Source organism: Tachyglossus aculeatus, chromosome 11, assembly GCF_015852505.1.
Source record: "Tachyglossus aculeatus isolate mTacAcu1 chromosome 11, mTacAcu1.pri, whole genome shotgun sequence".
NCBI classification, from domain to species: Eukaryota; Metazoa; Chordata; class Mammalia; order Monotremata; family Tachyglossidae; genus Tachyglossus; species Tachyglossus aculeatus.
In genome coordinates, this window is record NC_052076.1 from 9,876,870 (window position 1) to 9,897,161 (window position 20,292).

The following is a 20,292-nucleotide window of genomic DNA, read 5'->3' on the forward strand; positions in this document are numbered from 1 at the left end:
AAAAAATAGTATCAACACAAAACTCTTAGGAAATTCCATCTTCCAATCATTTTTTCTTTGTTTCTTCTGCAGAAAGCAACTAAAGCAAAAGAAGCGTCACTGCAGTATCAGTGCACAAAAGCCTAATCACCGAGTGTCTGACATTTTCCCTGTGGCCCTTAGGCTAAGACAATAATTCCAATTTTCTGCACAGGTACACGCTTAGAGAAGCAGCATGACCTAGTGAAAAGGACATTGGCCTGTGAGTCAAAGGACCTGGCTTTTAATCCAGGCTCGGCCACTTGTCTGCTGTGTGACCTTGGGCAAGTCACTTTACTTCTCTGGGCCTCAGTTCCCTCATCTGTAAAATAGGGATTAAGACTGTGAGCCCTGTGTGGGACAGGGACTGTGTCCAACCTGATTAGCTTGTAGCTACCCCAGCACTTTGTATGGTACCTGGCACATAGTAGGCGCTTGACAAATACCATTTAAAAAAAAACCAAAAAACAAAGCGCTCATCACCACAACCTCAGTGCTCCAAAGGATAGTGCAACAGCGGCCCTAGTATACCTTTTGCACGCATAAAACAGTTCATGATGGCATTTGGAGAATTTCCCTGTTTAAATGATTCCTAGAGGTACTCCTCTTTCTTTGGCAGGCAGTTAGAAGTCTGCATTTGAAACGGCTTCCTAATCTCACTCATCTAGTGGTTCCATAATCTAGAATGGTTGGCTTCCTTGTCCTAATAAAAGGTTGTAAGTTTACTTTCGCACCTCTAACAGTTGTATCTGAATGCCTGGGTATTTACCCCTTAGAAACTGCTGGGGATTAAAAAAAATGCATGTAATTACATCAATTGTTAACGGTAACTGAGATGACATGCAGTCTTATCAGACAGGCATTTTCTGAATATTTTCAGTTTGAAAAGAAAAAAAAGCTGCCTCTTTAAAAGTGGCTCATATCCCTATAATTAAAAGTCAATCAATAGTATTAATTGAATTCCTACTGGGTGCTGCATACTGTAGTAAGCACCTGGGAGATGACACCATAAATTATAGTCAAAGTCACCAGCCCTCAGGTTGTTTACAATACAACAAGCGAGACAATACATAAAATGACAGGAGGAAAAGCGGATGGCTTAAGATGGGTAAGTGAATAAGAATTGGTTCAACAGTTGAGTAATTTATTTCTGATAAATGCATAAATACTGTGGTTTAAGATAGATTTGAGAGTAAGAACTGCTTCAATAGCAGGGTAATATATGTCGATAAGTACATAAATGGCATGGGTGGCCGTGAATGCATATGAATGCATAGGTACCAATCAATCAATCAATCAATCGTATTTATTGAGCGCTTACTATGTGCAGAGCACTGTACTAAGCGCTTGGGAAGTACAAATTGGCATCACATAGAGACAGTCCCTACCCGATAGTGGGCTCACAGTCTAAAAGGGGGAGACAGAGAACAGAACCAAACATACCAACAAAATAAAATAAGTAGGATAGAAATGTACAAGTAAAATAAATAAATAAATAAATAAACAGAGTAATAAATATGTACAACCATATATACATATATACAGGTGCTGTGGGGAGGGGAAGGCGGTAAGGCGGGGGGATGGAGAGGGGGACGAGGGGGAGAGGAAAGAAGGGGCTCAATCTGGGAAGGCCTCCTGGAGGAGGTGAGCTCTCAGCAGGGCCTTGAAGGGAGGAAGAGAGCTAGCTTGGCGGATGGGCAGAGGGAGGGCATTCCAGGCCCGGGGGATGACGTGGGCCGGGGGTCGATGGCGGGACAGGCGAGAGCGAGGTACAGTGAGGAGATTAGTGGTGGAGGAGCGGAGGGTGCGGGCTGGGCAGTAGAAGGAGAGAAGGGAGGTGAGGTAGGAGGGGGCGAGGTGATGGACAGCCTTGAAGCCCAGGGTGAGGAGTTTCTGCCTGATGCGCAGATTGATCGGTAGCCATTGGAGGTTTTTGAGGAGGGGAGTGATATGTCCAGAGCGTTTCTGGACAAAGATAATCCGGGCAGCAGCATGAAGTATGGATTGAAGTGGAGAGAGACACGAGGATGGGAGATCAGAGAGAAGGCTAGTGCAGTAGTCCAGACGGGATAGGATGAGAGCTTGAATTAGCAGGGTAGCGGTTTGGATGGAGAGGAAAGGGCGGATCTTGGCAATGTTGCGGAGCTGAGACCGGCAGGTTTTGGTGACGGCTTGGATGTGAGGGGTGAATGAGAGAGCGGAGTCGAGGATGACACCAAGGTTGCGGGCTTGTGAGACGGGAAGGATGGTAGTGCCGTCAACAGAGTTGGGAAAGTCAGGGAGAGGACAAGGTTTGGGAGGGAAGACAAGGAGCTCAGTCTTCGACATGTTGAGCTTTAGGTGGCGGGCGGACATCCAGATGGAGATGTCCTGAAGGCAGGAGGAGATGCGAGCCTGGAGGGAGGGGGAGAGAGCAGGGGCAGAGATGTAGATCTGGGTGTCATCAGCGTAGAGGTGATAGTTGAAGCCGTGGGAGCGAATGAGGTCACCAAGGGAGTGAGTGTAGATTGAGAACAGAAGGGGACCAAGCACTGAACCTTGGGGAACTCCCACAGTAAGAGGATGGGAGGGGGAGGAGGAGCCTGCAAAAGAGACTGAGAAAGAACGACCGGAGAGATAAGAGGAGAACCAGGAGAGGACGGAGTCTGTGAAGCCAAGGTCAGATAACGTGTTGAGGAGAAGGGGGTGGTCCACAGTGTCAAAGGCAGCTGAGAGGTCGAGGAGGATTAGGACAGAGTATGAGCCGTTGGATTTGGCAAGCAGGAGGTCATTGGTGACCTTTGAGAGCGCAGTTTCCGTGGAATGAAGGGGACGGAAGCCAGACTGGAGGGGGTCGAGGAGAGAGTTGTTGTTGAGGAATTCTAGGCAGCGCGTGTAGACAACTCGTTCAAGGAGTTTGGAAAGGAATGGTAGGAGGGATATGGGACGATAACTAGAAGGTGAGGTGGGGTCAAGAGAGGGTTTTTTTAGGATGGGAGAGACATGGGCATGTTTGAAGGCAGAGGGGAAGGAACCAGTGGAGAGTGAGCGGTTGAAGATGGAAGTTAAGGAGGGGAGAAGGGATGGAGCGAGAGATTTCATAAGATGAGAGGGAATGGGGTCAGAAGCACAGGTGGCCGGAGTAGCACTTGAGAGGAGGGAGGAGAGTTCCTCTGAGGATACCACTGGGAAGGATGGGAGAGTAGCAGAGAATGTTGAGAGCCGGGGGGTTGGAGAAAGGGGGGAAGAGACTTTGGGGAGGTCGGACCTGATGGATTTAATTTTGTTAATGAAGTAGGAGGCCAGATCGTTGGGGGTGAGGGAAGGAGGAGGGGGAGGAACCGGGGGCCTGAGAAGGGAGTTGAATGTACGGAAGAGCTGGCGGGGGTGATGGGCATGGGTGTCAATAAGGGAGGAGAAATAGTTTTGTCTGGCAGAAGAGAGGGCTGAGTTAAGGCAGGAAAGGATAAACTTGAAGTGAACGAGGTTGGCATGGTGTTTAGACTTTCGCCAGCAGCGTTCGGCAGCTCGAGCATAAGAGCGAAGGAGGCGGACAGTGGCAGTGATCCAGGGCTGTGGGTTAGTGGTGCGAGAGCGGCGAAGGGAAAGGGGAGCGAGCGAGTCTAGCTGAGTAGAAAGGGTAGAGTTGAGAGCAGTAATCTGATCATCAAGACTGGGTAGAGAGGAGAGGGCGGCGAGGTGGGGTGTGAGGCGTTCCGAAAGATGGGTGGGGTCCAGAGAGCGGAGATCTCTGTGAGGGAGTAATACGGATTTACAGGGGAAAGGAGTGTGAGTGAGGAGGCAGGTGAGAAGATTATGATCAGAGAGAGGGATCACAGAGTTGGTGAGGGTGGACACAGTGCAGCGGTAGGAGATGATGAGGTCGAGGGTATGACCAAGTTGGTGAGTGGGTGAGGTGGGGTGGAGGAAGAGGTTGGCAGCGTCAAGGAGAGATAGAAGGCGGGCGGCAGAGGAGTCGTTAGGGATATCCATGTGGATATTGAAGTCTCCAAGGATCAGAGTGGGCATGGAGAAGGAGAGAAGGAATGTGAGGAAGGGGTCAAAGTCGTTAAAGAAGTTGGAAGTGGGGCCCGGAGGGCGGTAGATGACGGCTACAAGAATCTGGAGGGGGTGGTAGAGGCGAATAATGTGGGCTTCAAAGGAGGGGAAGGAAAGGGAAGGGGGAGGAGGGATAGTGCGAAAGCGACATTGGGGGGCGAGAAGGAAACCGACACCTCCTCCTTTTCCAGTGAGTCTGGGGGAGTGGGAGAAGAAGAGGCCTGCACTGCAGAGAGCAGCAGAAGAGACCGTGTCGTCCGACGACAGCCATGTTTCAGTTAGGGCGAGGAGGAGTAGAGAACTGGAAAGGAAAAGGTCCAGGATGAAAGGAATCTTACTTAAAACGGAGCGGGGGTTCCAGAGGCCACACTTGGCATCAGCTGTCGAGGGTGGGGAGGGAGGGGGAAGGGTGCGAGGGGTGGGGAGGGTTTGGATTGGGATGAGTTGGCGGGGGCCTGGGCGGGGAGAGTGGGAAGGGGGGGTGGCGATGGGAAAGGAGAACTGGGATGGGGTGGGGGCGGGGAGAAGGGGAGGAGGGGGGTCGGGAGGGAGAAGCAGAGGACCTGCGCTGGTACAGAGGAATCCTTGGTAGGGGTTGAGGGGGAGCGGTCTTGGTGGGTGAGAGGGAGGGAAACAGCTGGGTGGGAGAGGGGAAGGGGAAGGTGAGGAATGGGAATGGCAGTTGGGAGCAAGGGAACTGAAAGTTCATGGTGAGGTCAGCAGGGCGAGTGACAGTACAGTGGGGGGTTAACAATTGAGATGCAGAAGCAATAAAACAGTAGCAATGATAAAAGTAGGCGATGGCATCACAGGGTGTAGTTGAGCAATCAATATGCTATGGCAATAATAGAATTGGCAAACAATGATGCCACAGAGAGCAGATACAAACTATTAAGAGCTGGAGTAGGGTGGGCCAGTTAAGGGGGGTCAGGGAGCAGAGATACCTGGGGAGGGGAGCGAACAGTCAACTAGCATGGGAGGGCTGAGGAGGTGTGAATGAGGTTGTCGTTAATGTAACATGTAACATGGTGCTAACAAGGTGCTAACAAGGGCTTTTTACCTGGGGGCGGGCGGGGGGAGAGTCAGTCAGGACCGGACCGGGAAGGGGGGGGGGGGGATGAGGGGCACTTTACGGAAGGCCTCCGAAGTGGGGGGGGTGGAAGCAGGCGGGGCGTCCGTGGGGGCGCTGAGATGGCGGGAGGGAATGTGTTATCTGGGAGAAAATGACCCTGAGAAGGAAAAGGAAGAAGCTGCATCCTGGAGGGAATGCAACCTCAGAAGGGTTTTGAAGGTGTGAAGAGCAATGGCTTGGTAGATTTGAAGGGGAGGTGAGGTCTTGGGAGGGGGGGTGGTTTGAGCAAGGGGCTGGAGGCGGAACAGCTGAGACAAGGGACAGTGAGAAAGTTTGCTTGGGGGAAGAACAGAATAGCTAGGGAACTGCAGGTGAATCGCCCAGATAAGCCTAGGAAAGAGTTCACAGGCAGACCCCAAGCCAATGATCAGAATGTTTCAGAAAGATGATTTGGGCTGTGGAGTTTAGTAGTCCAAACTGAAGGGGGAAGTTGGAGGCAGAGAGGCGACGAGGAGGCTTGAACAGTAATCTGCTTTGCAACAGGTAGGAGACTGAATCAGGGAGGTGGCCAAAAGTACAATAAAGAACCACCAGAATCAAGCCGCAGGTTAAAGGTGAGGGCTAAAAGTGAGAATTCAAAAATGGATACAGGATCCTGAGTATTGTGGGAAGAAATGGGAAATGAGGAGGACGATTAGGTTTGACAGAGAAGATGAGACGATCCATTTAAAATGCCAGAAGAACAGCAAGAGTTTGGGGCTGGTGAGGTCCATTTCAAAGTCACCTGGTAACTGAAACTCTGGGAGAGAGAGAGAGAGATTGGAGAGTGAGAAAAGGGACCCATAACAGAAATTTATGGGACACACACAGTGAGGCAGGAGAGGTCGAGAAAGAGTCAGTAAATGAGATTAAAGGGGCAAAGAGGTAGGAATTGCCGTGGTGGAGATGCCCAGGGGAAATAGCATTTCCCTGAGCGATGCACATAACCCTTTCTGAAATTATTTTCTTAGAACAATTATGCCACCCTATAAAGAATACCTTTCCCCTAATCTGAATGATGACACATACTGATGATCAGAATCATTGCAATTTAGGTGTCAACGTGAAGAAAAATAAATCTTGGTGTAGTTCCATTTTAAAAGATTAACTCAAAAATTGTATCACAAGAAGAGCTGGTAATAGTTGCCATTACATCAAAAGCAGTACCAAGCCCTCAAAGAGTCCAAAAAGGACAATGTTCATTCTGTACCTGGTCCTATTTAAAGCCCGAGAGCCTTAACAGGATTTCTCCCCTACTCCACCCCACTAAAAAGACACTCATTTTCCAACTAGAGAGGACCCTGAATTCCAGGTGATGAGCCCTGGTTATGCCATTTGAGAATACATAATAAAAAATCCCTAACAGTGTACAATTGTGCCTGGGAACAACTACTACAATGTAAAGGCGGGAGACAGGAATGAAAAAACTGACAAGAATCCAAACTGTTGGAAGCATTAATTCTGCCTTGCAAATCAACCTGAAAGAAATCAAAAGGTGAGGGGAGAAAACTTTTTCATAAAACTGAAAATTAGTAGTAATAATTGTGGCATTTGTTAAGCGTTTACTACGAGCCAAGCACTGTACTATGCGCTGGGGTGGAAACAAGATCATCAGGTCAGACAGTCCCTGTCTCACACGGGGCTCATGCTTCTAGTAGAAGGGAGAACAGATGAGGAAACTGAGACCCAGAGAAGCGAAGTGATTTCCTCATGGTCACAGAGCAGGCGAGTGGGGGAGCCGGGACTAGAAACCAGATCCTCTCTCAGGCGTGTGCTCTTTCCACCAGGCCACGCTGCTTTCTCATGTAGTTTTTAGATGACTCCAGCTCGTTTCTTTAAAAAGTATGCCCCTGAGCGTTAACATTTTTGCAAGCTGGGGAAATTTAAAAATCTATCGGCAGACTGAGTTGTCCTTAATAGTCACTTCCGGCAACCAAAATCCTTACACATTTTCTCACCTCACTACATTTTAAGCCACAAAAACATTTACCTGGCTGAGAAAAAAGGAGTTGGGACAAATGCTGAGCAAGTGTCTGCAGAGCTGGGGCCCCTCCGAGACAATCCGCATCCAACACAGACACAATACTCTGAAGGCACGTAAGCGCTCTACACTGTACCGTGTTCATCCTGAAACAGCAAGAGGAGTGTGTCGGTCGACCCCTGGACCAATACGTGGCCTTCCGGTTACTCAAACGGTGACAAGAAGAGAGTCTACCTCAGTGTCCACAGCTGGACTCGAGAGCGGGGGGGACGGACACCGAGGTGAGGGGACAGGCTCAATCTGTGACAGTGACAGAATTGTCTTGGGGAAGTTCGCATTTCCACGGTAAATAGAACGGAAGCTGAGCTGGCTTTGGTAGCAATTGATTTAACAGGTTGAGATCTCACTAGGGTAGCTCATTCGTGAATTGCAGACAGAGGGTCCGGTTTTCATTTGAAAAATGACCAATCTTTTATCCTCTAGTTAAAGAACCATTACTGCATGTAATCAGTGACAAATTTATGCTAAAAGTAGCAGAACTCCTACTTTCTAATCAATGGCTTCCATGCAGGGCTGCTGGAACAGATGTCAACTGCTTCGCTGTTCAGAAAAGCAGTTTTCTCAAAAATCTGGGGATACAAAAAGGCACATAAGCACGGCAACACGAACTACGCTTGTGGGGCTGTTGGACTCTCAAGACACTTTTTTCCCCCAATAAAACGGTTAAACCAAAGAGTGACAATTAAGTTTCCGTTCCCACAGTTCCTTGGAAATGGAGAAAAATAACGGGAGCCTCACAGGGCTGAGTGCCCCTGAACCGATGCTCTTTCAGGGGGCACCTTCCTGGTTCCCGTCCCAGCTCATCAACCGGGGGAAAATCTGAAGGGACTGGCTTTCTTGCGCCTGCCCCTTGGGTCGAACCCATAAAACCAACATCTTTTCAAGCCCTCAGCGATTTCCACAAAGATCTTGGAATGAAATACCTTCTTTGGAATGAGGGAGTTGGTTAGAGCAGAGAGCACCTCAGCGGACAGGCAAAGTGGGGACATGAGCTGCCCACCGCACTCACTGAAGGAATTCTCCATAACGGCATCGCTTTCGTCACTGCTGGAGAGCTCTTCCCATTCGTCATCCGAAGAATCTGAGCAGGAAAACAACCCACAACGCAGGTGGCAGAGAAATCCAAGAAAGCCCGTGACTAAGCCGTTCTTCCATCTCATTATTGCACAGACCAAGGAACGCCCAGAGACGAAGACTTACCTTCGCTACAACACATGTTGACGATGATCTCCAGGGTAGTCTGCTGAGCGGCCAGTAAGGCTACTGTCTGTTTCACTTCCGTGTCAGTGGGCTACAAACACAAACAACAGACTCTCAACGCCTGGAAAAGTATGGCAAAGCTCTTGAGATGAATCCAGACTGGCTGTTTTCTCACTGGAATTCGGGGCGGGAGAAGGCGGGGAATAGGAGAAAAACAACAGAGAAAGGCAGAAGAAGCTGGGGCCACGAAGCAGGTTTACAGCCTCAAATATGAAGGGTTCCTGGCATTACAAAGTGCTTGAGCTAGTTGGTGCTATGCTACATCCTCTCTACAAGGCCTATTTAAATGAATTTTGATTGAAGGCAAAAGCCGATAAACAACAATAATACCTTGAATTTGGAGAGCGCCTTTATTTTTCCAAAGTGCTTTCACTTCAATTATCTCATTTTATCCTCACAACATCCCTGTGAAGTAGGGAGAGGCAGGTATTATTATCCCCATTTTCAAGACTGAGAATACCGAGGCAAAAATTACTAAGTGACTTGCCTGAGGTCCTGAAAACCCATGCTTTTTTGTCTCCCAGACCCATGTTCTTGCCAGGACACCACTCTCTTTCTAAAGCTAGCAAGTCAACCCGGGTATACCTTGCAATATTGTGGGAATATGAGCACGGAGAAGGATTTTCACAAAAACTTAAGCACTGGCCCTGTGCTGTTATGCCCCAGCTACTTGAAAGGCTTTTTTGGAAAGCGTGCACAGGCCATAGCTTTTGATAAGCCATGTGTTCTCTGTTGTTTCTTAATAGGATGCAGTGAACAATTTCTTGAAAAGATTGAAAATAAAGCTCCTAGTTTTATATACATATGGTAGAATTCTGAATATCAAAGGCCACTGTTCTTTTGAAGTGACTACAGAAGATATAGTTGCTGCTCAAGAAAACAGAGTTAATTCCACTGAATCGTATTTATTGAGTGCTTACTGTGTGCAGAGCACTGTACCTTGGAAGAGTACATTACAACCAAGAACAGTAACATTCCCTACCCATAAGGATCATACTTATGTACATAGCTATACATTACTATAAAGTTATCTTAATATCTGTGTCCCTTTCTAGTCTGTAGACTCGTTGTGGGCAGGGAATGTGACTGTCAACTCTGTTGTGCTGTAATCTCCCAAACGCTTAGTGCAGTGCTCTGCACACGAGTGCTCAATAAACCCCACTGATGATGATTTACCGACAAGAAAGGAGAAATTAATGCCCTCCATCTAAGTGTATAAAGCGGCCAATTCCCAATATTGCACTCTTTTTAAGCAAAACTGACTTTGTAAATGAATGAGAATATAAAGTTTGGAGCACATAAATCATTACATAGTGTCACTGGATACCGAACTATGCATTAGACTTACTGGCAGTAGATCTGAAATGAAGGTTTTCCTTCTGACTTTTCTTTTGTGGGGAATCTCTTCCATTTCATCATCATTATTCAAAGCAGACTCATTCATGTCCTCAACCTTCTCCTCCTCTGCTTCACCCTCTGCAGCAGCTTTTAACCTTTCTGTTTCAGCTTTCTTCATCTTAATAACTGTTTCACCAGCATCTATCTCCAAAACGTCAGAAAAAGTCTTCAAAAGGGCATTTATGGTGTCTGCTTGACTCCTGGACGGAACGATGTCCTTCAAATTCCAAACGGTACCTAACCAGGAAAAGTTGAGTATCAGTAACTAGGGATTCATTCATGGAATTCCTCTGTAGCTGCAGTTCCCGCAAGACAGTGGATCCCCTTACCCTAAAATTTCAATCGTCTTAGGAAAGGCAGCCAGGCTGAGTTAACGTTAACGGACAAACGTGAGGTCCCTACATTTTCCAGGTTGTTCCAGCATCTCCTCTCTCCCCCAGTACATAAAAAATAGTGTTTTCCTTGCCAAGTCTTGTGAGGGTTTATGATTCTGGTTCATCCATAAAGCAAGGGACATTTCTGTTTATACCATATCAGAAATACTCATTCGGAACATAGATTCATTCATTCAATCATATTCGCTGAGCGCTTACTATGTGCAGAGCACTGTATTAAGCGCTTGTGAAGCACAAATTGGCAACACATAGAGACAGTCCCTACCCAACAGTGGGCTCACAGTCTAGAAGATTAATAATGATGTTTGTTAAATGCTTACTATGTGCCAAGCACTGTTCTAAGCACTGGGGAGGTTACAAGGTGATCAGGCTGTCCTACATGGGGCTCACAGTCTTCATGTATCTAATCTCCTCCTCCTCAAGTACCTCCAGTGCCTTCTTAATAATGATGACATTTGTTAAGCGCTTACTATGTGCCAAGCACTGTTCTAAGCACCAGGGTACATACAAGGTAATCAGTCGATCAGGTTGGACACAGTCCTTGTCCTACTTGGGGCTCACAGTCTTAATCCCCATTTTACAGGTGAGGTAACAGAGGCACAGAGAAGTGAAGTGCCGTGCCCAAGGTCACACAGCAGACAAGTAGCAGAGTCGGGATTAAAACCCAAAACCTTCTGACTCCCAAACCCATGCTCTAGGATAGAGCATGCTCTACTTAGGATAGGCAGAAGCAGGTAGCAATAGTGAGAGATTCTGATCAAAAGGCCCATAAATTAGCTTTGCTTGTGACCTTCCAGAGGGCCGCCTTATGACCTGCCTGCCAGATGCAGAAGTATTGGGATTCACGAGACATACAGTAAGGTTGAACGAAGGATTTGGGGGGTCCTGGTTTTGGCCATCCAGTGGCCTAGGAAAACATCTGAGGGAGGCCAGCTCAAGCTCAACTGTGCCTCAGGCATTCAGAACTCAAATCTAAATGGAGGAAGACGAGTCTTTAAATTAAAGCCTGGAAGAAAGTTGGTGTGAGTGACAAAGTACGTGACCCCCGCCTGGTACACCCCTTCGGAGAAAGATAACCAAAGGACACCATAATGCCAGGGTGAAAGGAAAAGACGAGGATAGACGCCTGTTCTCCCTCCCGTTTCGACTGTGCCCCACCTGATGATTTTCTACCTACCCCAGTGATTGACACATGCTAGTCCTTAAAATACCAGTTTTTAATCTTAGAGAAAACAAGAAAAACAGTTAATCAGATTGCCCTGCCCCTAAGGAGAAACTCTAAATTCAAAAAACAAAATACTTCTCAAAACCAAGACACAATCTGTTTTGCTCTGATATCATTACTACCGCTAAAGCCTACATTTTACTAGACAAACCCTGCCTTTTTCAGCTCTTATTTAGAAAAAAAAACAATTCTATACAAAAATAACAGAAGCTCGGTCTCTTGGTAAGTCCATACTAGAAAGCTGCATATCCCTAGGAACGGAAACAATACTGAAGTTTTCAGCCAAAGATAACTGCATCCCCTCCAAAAAAAAAAACCAAATATTGAGAGCAGTAACCTCTGTAAATCCTGCATCTTAACGGCACATCAACTGCTTAATTATTGTCTAATGAAAGTCTGGTCCAGGGAAAAATATCACTCCAGTTTCCAACTCATGGACATGTTCCCAATTTCCACACAGGTCTACCGTCCCATTACAGCTAAATTATACCTGCCACCAATGTTTTCAGCAGAATATGCTCCATTGAACTGTCGGGATCGAGCATTGCTGATTCAAGCACCTGCAGTGCTGAAACAGTGAAAGACTTCAGGAGCTCTGGATTGTCTTCTGTTACTGCCTGTAAACAATATGCTGTGGAGACAAACAAAAATCGATCATTGCTAACCAAGTTCCACCTTAGGTGATCTGTCGCAACCCAGCAGCCCAGTGGAAAATCCCCAAACTTTTCCTAAGCTTTCAAGCCACGTGTGTTTATGGCTGATGGTGTGCCTCCTTTTCTCAGGCCTGATGTTATACAACACTGGAGAACAGCTCCAGGGCCTCTAAGCTCCTTCTGATTTTTGGTAGGACTTTAATGGAAAGTAGGGGTATTATGGATGACATTTATAAAGCTCTTATTGTGTGCAGAACCCTGTACTAAACGCTAAAAGCAGCATTAGAGAAGCAGCATGGCCTAGTGGATAAAACACAGGCCTGGGAGTCAGAAAGACCTGGGTTCTAGTACTGGCTCTGCCACTTGTCTGCTATGTGACCTTGGGCAAGTCACTCTGCTTCTCTGTGCCTCAGTGACCTCACCTGCAAAATGGGGATTAAGACTGTGAGCCCCATGTGGGTCTTTCATCTAAACTAAAAACTCGTTATGGAATGGGTTATGGAACAGGGAACGGTTCTGCTAATTTCCCACGAGCTTAGTACAGTGCTCTGCACGTAGTAAGTGCTCAATAAATATCACTGATTGATTGGTCTACCCCAGGGCCCTGTATAGTGCCTAACAAAAAAAAAAAAGAAGAAAAGAACAAAGAGAGTTGGAAATTAGACAAGGCCCCTCTCCATCAGGGTGTTCAAAATCTAATAATAAAAATGGGGAGAGGCGATTGGTGAAAGAGTCCTGGTTAAAAAACACATGCTCATTAAATGCCAAAAAAGGGACTGAGATCTCAACTGCAAAACATAGTTATGATTCAGTATTTTAACTCCAATCCCTCCTGCATACACATGAGTGCTGCAAAATCAAGGCCCAGGCCCATGACCTGTTTTCTGAGAAATACTAATTAAAAATAGAGAAATACAACTGAATTAGCAGAGGGGGGTTCCACAGAGGAGGAGCTTGGTACATAAACAGTGAATGCATCCCATATACTTTTCACTGTCTCCTAGTATAGTTAGTGGCATTTACAAACCAGTTTTCTAAATTACAATGGCTCAATTTTCTGTTCTGAGATTAAATTTAAATATGGGATTATTCCAAATTTATTAGCCATTGTCTTTAACTGTTTAGCTAATCCCAAGATCCGTACAAGGGTGACAAGTGGCAAGAAAAGACAATCATATAGTCCCCTCTCAAAATAAAGACGTCAATAACCCAAGTACAAAAAGATAAATGGGAAAGGGTTTACTGAGTAAAAAACAGACTTGAATCTACCTCTACACCAAAAGCTACAACTTAAGCACACGATGCTATAAAGTTAAATCAATAAAACAAACGGTATAGCAAAGACAAAGTACACTGCCTTGAAGTTTTTTGAACTATTCAGAAGAACATTCTAAAAAAAAGACAATAACGAGGAACTAAACTTATAACCACTCAGTGATGCAAAACAAAGGATCTGAAATTTTAAAAGCACATGGATTTTTTTCAAATTCTCAACCTAAAGAATTAGTATGAAAAACCAGTCCAATGATTTTCAATTTTCAGTTGCATTTGGAGTAGAAAGAGGCAAATGAAAACAAGTTTCAGAATATCCTCGACTTTGTATTTGGTACATTATAAAAACAAACAAAAAAAACAAAACGAAAAACAAAACAAAAAACCAACTCCCCCCCAAAAAACAAAACTGCAGTACATGAGTATCATTACTATTTCAAACACAAGTTTTCTGATTAAATTCATATTTTTACATACACACATTACCACTTTTTCTCCACTTACCTACAGAAATGGCCAACTCAACATTGGTGGAAAACCTACTTAAGAATTTAATTAGATGCTCCAAACACCCTTCCTTGTTGAATATAGACACTGCTCGGCTACTGCATTCACTAAATTAAAGAAGAGGGAAAACGTTTTATTATTCACACTTGCACCTCAAACACTAACCAAAACCTCCCATGACTTAATTTTGCTTTATTGCTAAAACACGTTCTTGCAGGACTTTTGGGCACATGAAACACTTAAAAAATGTACAAGACTGAAATGAAGCAGAGCACTTTTCACGAGGTTGAAGCTAAACTAAAAATGGCATTCAAGAATGGCCCCATTACCCGTGAAATCCCACTGCAGTGAAATTCTCAAGTTTTCCAATCCTTGCATTATAATGAGATCAAGTTGGAAAACCCCAAGTTGATCAATGCAAGCACAAACTGCCCAGATGCCTGATTTCAATGGCTGGTTCACCTCTTCAGAAAACTCCAATTAGTCCCCCTCATTTTTTTTTTTTTTTTTGCACAAAACACAAAACTCTGGCCATCAGTGGGCTTCTGCATACTCATTGCCCCTTTCTCCCTACCTCACTTCGGCTCACACCTTTCTCTTCTCCCTTCTCCCGGTCGCTTGCTCTACTCTTCATTCCTGGCTCAAAAATTACCACTGACGGAATGGCTGGCTTGAGCTTTCCCCCCCGAAACATCCTTCCCACTCAGCTTAACCAAATCAGGTCCCTCGCCCCTTCCGAGCCTTTCTGAAGAGCCCCGTCCTCCAGAACACATTCCCACCCCCACCTTTCTAGTTGTACCATTCCATCAGCCACCTCAGTATTTACCTGCCCCATCTGTTACTAATCTACTCTCACCCTCTTTTAATTAGTTCCATTTTCCTAGATCAACTTGTCTCCCCACCAGACCGTAAATTCCTCAAGTGCAGGAATCACATCTCACCCTTCTTCTGCATGATTCCCAAGAGTCTTGGCCAGCACTCTGCACCAGCAGGTGCTCAATAAATATACCCAGTTCTCCTCTAATGTAGAGGCCGCATTTTTGCAGAAACCCGTGACAGAAAGTGCACACTGTACCACTCACCCTGAGTCGCTTCGCCCAAACATTCCTTTCAGCACTGCACCTGCTTTATCTACATAGATGTGCAGGCTGGAAGAACGACCCCTAATTTTGCCATCGTGTTCTAGCCAAAGCACGTAGTGAATGCTTATGTTCTGGCAGAACTCAGTGTACTATTTTTTTAATGGTATTTATTAAGCACTTAATATGTGCCAGGCACTGTATTAAACACTGGGGTAGATATTGGTTAATCAGGTTGGACACAGTCCAGGTCCCACGTAAAGCTCTCAGTAGTAATCCCCATTTTAAAGATGAGGTAACTGAGGCACAGAGAAGTGAAGTGATTTGCTCAAGGTTGGCACAGCAGTCAAGTGGTGGAGCCTTGATTAGTCCCGGGTCCTTCTGACTCCCAGGCTTGTGCTCTGTTCACTAGGCCATGCTGCTTTTCACTGTTGTTGACAAAGACGATGAGAAAATCTCACCTTAGTTAGGCAGGCTGTCACTTGGTCTATGCACCTCCCCAGCCCTGAACCCCTCATGGTCCGATTTCATGCATATCTCCTGTGCAGCTTCCTTTCTAATCTGAGCTTGTCTGCTGTGGTGATCATGAGACAATGGGCCTCCGATGGGCTTAGACCCTGGTTGGCTAGAGGAGACCACCCTAGGGCCTTTGGAGCAAGCAAACAAGACTGAAAGGGTAGTGGTGCAACCTATCTGCCAGCCCCAAAGATCCCTGCGAAGAGAGGGCAATCTTCCCCGGTCTGGATTCGGGGGCCCACTGGCCAGGCAGTTTTTGCTAGAGAGGAGCAAAAACTGGACAAGGCTAAGGAGAACTGTACTCTCTGGGATGGAGAAGATTGGCCATGGTAGCCACCGCAGCTCTCCACACATTCCAAGCCCTCTCCAAATCCCACCTCATCCATCGTGACTTCCCCAATTAATTTCCTCCGCCATGAGCCGTTATCGTCCCCTCAGACAACTCTAGGACTTAGTAATTTATTTATATCCTCCTCCGTGAAGGAAGACAAATGTATTTGTACATGACTCATTCTCGTTGTAAATGTTTTCATGCCTGCTTCTCCTGCTGGAAGCAGAGAAAATGTAACATGAAATTTTACTGCTTTTGTAGTAGTTTGTGTACCCAATTGAGCGTAAGCGCCCTGTGGGCAGGCAGTGTCACTTTTCTATTTTGTACTTCCCAAGCACTCAGTAGAATGCACTGCACCGAGTGGGTTCTCAAATGCTGCTGCTGCAATGACTAAATCAGTAAAATCTCATGCTACATTCTGTTTCTGGTTCATTATAATGGAACCATAGAGAATTGTCATTAAGAGCAGTATGTTACTACAAATGAGCCTTTCACAATTCAGTAGTGTTATGTTGTGTTTAACCTGTTTATATAATTTGCCCCAAATTATACTGTGCCTAACATTTTAAAGCAAGAGCGGAACTTAACACCTTAATAATACCTCAAATTTGGATACTGTTTTTGATTGTTCCAAAGGTTTTTTTTCATTAATGATTTCACTTTATTCTTACAACATCACTGTGAATATTTTCCCTCTTTACAGATAAGGAAACTTAGGCCCTGACAGGTAACACATCTCATTCATCTCATTTGGGGATTAAGACTGTGAGCCCCCTGCGGGGCAATCTGATCACTTTGTAACCTCCCCAGTGCTTAGAACAGTGCTTTGCACGTAGTAAGCACTTAATAAATGCTATTATTATTATTATTATTATTCAAAGCCACACAGCAGGGTAGGGATAGAGCCAGGCCTGGAACCCAGATCTCCTGACTCACAGACCCAGGGTTTCTCCACCAGACTATGCTACCTGCCTCTTGCACTCAAAAAAGACATCGATAAAAATTGATGACTGACAGTTGTTCTCATTTTGCAGCTTCAATTACAAAGAAGAGAAAGTTAAATATTAAAAGGTATAGAAAAATCCTATAACATGGCATTTAATGGGATTTATTGGGCAACTTCATTACTCCGAGCACTGCCCTTAGGGTATTACAATAGAATGAGAAACAGGCTCTTCCCTTGAGGAGCTTACAATCTAATGGGGGAGACAAAGAAACATAGGCTGATACACAACTAAAGGAAGGCAAAAGAAGCAGAGAAGCAGTGTGGCCTATTGGAAAGAGCACAGGCGAGGGAATCAGAGGACTTGGGTTCTAATTCCAGCTCCGCCACAGACCTGCTGTGTGAGCAAGGGCAAGTCACTTCTCTGTGCCTCAGGTACCTCTTCTGTAAAATGGGATTAAGATTGTGAGCCCCATGTAGGAGCCCACTGTTGGGTAGGGACCATCTCTAAATGTTGCCAACTTGTACTTCCCAAGCGCTTAGTACAGTGCTCTGCACACAGTAAGCGCTCAATAAATACGATTGAATGAATGATTTACACGAACAGTGCTCAACCTGATTAGCTTGTATCTATCCCAGCACTTAGTACAGTACAGATAGTAAGTGTGTAACAACTAGTATTTTAAAAAAAAGAGAGAATTCATTTACTCATTCAATCATGTTTGAGTGCTTACTGTGTGCAGAGCACTGTACTAAGTGCTTGGAAAGTACAATTCAGCCACAAATAGACAATCCCTACCCAACAATGGGCTCACAGTCTAGAAGGGGGGAGACAGACAACAAACAAGTAAACGGGCAGAAAGCCGATGTTCTCCTCGGGCACAAGGGACAACTTTTGCAGAACTCTGTGTTAAGGAAAACATGTATTACAGAGCTCGCTATTTCTGACACCACGTACAAGAGTGAACACTGTCTTTTTCTGTCATTGTCCCCCTCCCCCCGACCCATATCCAAACAGGCTTGCTGTGTAGGACAAATGCTTCTAATTCCTTAATGACATTCTAGCCTGAATGAAAACCCAATATGGCACACTAAAAGACTGTGGCTCGTGGGACAAGGGGAGGGAGAAGTTAACCTGGAAAGACTTCCTGCCTGAAGTGAGTTTCTACTTACATTATTAAACATAAACAAGTGCACTTATCTTTCAGAACTTCAACTGTGGAACAAAGAATTGCTCCATATAAAGCTCGGTACTTGGGAAGACAAATAGAAAGAAGGGCCTTACCATACGTTCCAAAGCACGTTCACAGCCTCATTAGCTATGTCTTCGATGTAATTTTTGTTTAAATCTTTATTGTTCTGTGAAGATACGCCATTGGAATCCAGTCCGATACTACACTGTAAACAAATATCACGATTAGAAGGCTATTTTGGGGGAGGTCAAGTTAAATCAAACCGCCAATGACACAACAATGACTTGGAAATACTAAATAACTACGAATGTTAATATGCCAGTCAAATGTTCAGACACGACAGTATTACTTCCACATCAATTTTCCAGTTTTACCTACGTAGAACTCCAATTAAAATACTGGCAAGTTTTCACGAAAGGAGGATGTGGTAAACTTTCCATTAAAAATGAGAAAGACGATTTTCCTGCACCGGTATCTCTAAGGTGAAATCCAGTAACTTTCCAGGAAACAAAATCAGTTCACAGATAACTCAAGGGAAGCTTTAAAGGATAGGAGATAGTATGTATTTTACATTTATTTCACTTTCTTTAGTAAAATTCCTGAGGCTATACAAGAAAAGTAGCAGCGTACTTAAGGATCATCAATCTAGGAACAGGGTGAGAAAGTTAAACGGCCAGCTTTAGGCATAAAAAGTGCAGGATGAAGTTTTGACCAAAGATCCAGAAAGGCAGTAATTCTAACCGCAGTTTTAACAATAGTTTATGGTCAAACGTGAAAATGCGGCTACTTTTTTTTTATGGTATCGGTTAAGCGCTATATGCCAGGCTCTGTCAACTGAAGATGAGGAGTTTTAAATCCTACTGGATTAGTTAATAACTTCAAAAAGCATGGCCTAGTGGAAAAAACACAGGACCAGGAGTCAGAAGACTAAAGTACTAATCCTGGCTCTTCCACTTGCCTGCTGGGTGAGCTTAAGTCACTTAACAGCTCTCCAGTTCTTAATCTGTAAAATAGGGATTAAATACCAGTTCTCTCTCCCCTTAGACCGAGAACCTCACTGGCACAGGGACTGTGTCTTACCTAATTGTATTTTTTCTACCCCAGTGCTTGGCACAGTAAAAGCCCTTAAAAACCACAACTATTACAAAAGTAATAATTATCCCCACCTATGGACTCCCACCATTTAGTACAGTGCTTTGCACACAGTAAGCACTTAATAAATATTATTACTATTATTATAGTAGAATATGAAATCTTCAAACCCATTTTGCTGCCACTGTTTTGACATAATTTAAAGGGAGGAGGCTCTTTAAGAAAGAAACAATGGGGAGAAGAAAGGAGGGAGGCTTGCCTTGACAATCATTTGGGATTAACTTTAAGAGCAAGAATAAACATGAGTTTTTGGCTGCCAGGGCAGTATGTTAATACCTTATGCAGGTTATTATATTAATGAAGGGCTCTGGACTGTCAGTCTGATGCTCTTCACTGGAAAAGGTTTGTCAAACCATCTATCAATCACTGTTTTTTGAACATGGAAAACTTTGTCGTGGCTCAATGGAAAGAGCACGGGCTTGGGAGTCAGAGGTCATGGGTTCAAATCCCAGCTCTGCCAATTGTCAGCTGTGTGACCTTGGGCAAGTCACTTAACTTCTCTGTGCCTCAGTTACCTCATCTGTAAAATGGGGATTAAGACTGTGAGCCCCACGTGGGACAACTCCACCACCATGTATCCTCCCAAGCGCTTAGAACGGTGCTTTGCACATAGTAAGTGCTTAACAAATGCCATCATCATCATTATTATTATTAACAGATGCAAAACACAAGGTGTTTTATCGTCTAGACTGTAAGGGCAGGGAATGTCACTGCTTACTGACACGGGGAAGCAGCATGGTGTAGTGGCTAGAGCACGGGCCTGGGACTCAGAAGACCATGGGATCTAATCCCAGCTCTGCCACTTGTCTGCTGTGTGACCTTGGGCACATCACTTCACTTCTCTGTGCCTCAGTCACCTCATCTGTAAAATGGGGATTAAGACTGTGAGCCCCACGTGGGACAACCTGATCACCTTGTATCTACCCCAGTGCTTAAAACAGTGCTCGGCACATAGTAAGCACTTAACAAATGCCATCATTATTTATTATTATTGTCGTATTGTACTTTCCCAAGCTTGGTACAGTGCTCTGCACACAGTAAGCACTCATAAATACAATTAATGGTACAGTACTCTGCACATAGTAAGTGCTCAATAATGGAACCTGTGCAATTAATCAATCAATGGTATTTACTGAGCACTCATTATGGGCAAAACCCCG

At 45.1% G+C, this 20,292-nt stretch overlaps 2 protein-coding genes across 2 annotated transcripts in view; one reads left to right on the top strand and one right to left on the bottom strand.

The window, feature by feature from the left end:
• The window catches only part of NCOA5 (nuclear receptor coactivator 5), a 126,210-nt gene that overhangs the window by 45,797 nt on the left and 60,121 nt on the right, over positions 1 to 20,292 (top strand). The gene's annotated exons all lie outside the window — the stretch shown is intronic.
• The window catches only part of HEATR3 (HEAT repeat containing 3), a 36,236-nt gene that overhangs the window by 9,644 nt on the left and 6,300 nt on the right, over positions 1 to 20,292 (bottom strand). Inside the window, exons 4-11 of the mRNA XM_038753339.1 lie at positions 18,073 to 18,185; positions 13,916 to 14,025; positions 11,977 to 12,117; positions 9,817 to 10,103; positions 8,409 to 8,499; positions 8,132 to 8,289; positions 7,695 to 7,777; positions 7,158 to 7,294 (exon numbers count right to left, since the gene is read on the bottom strand). Coding sequence (XP_038609267.1) covers positions 7,158 to 7,294; positions 7,695 to 7,777; positions 8,132 to 8,289; positions 8,409 to 8,499; positions 9,817 to 10,103; positions 11,977 to 12,117; positions 13,916 to 14,025; positions 18,073 to 18,185 — 1,120 coding nt within the window. The remainder of the gene's footprint in view (positions 1 to 7,157; positions 7,295 to 7,694; positions 7,778 to 8,131; positions 8,290 to 8,408; positions 8,500 to 9,816; positions 10,104 to 11,976; positions 12,118 to 13,915; positions 14,026 to 18,072; positions 18,186 to 20,292) is intronic.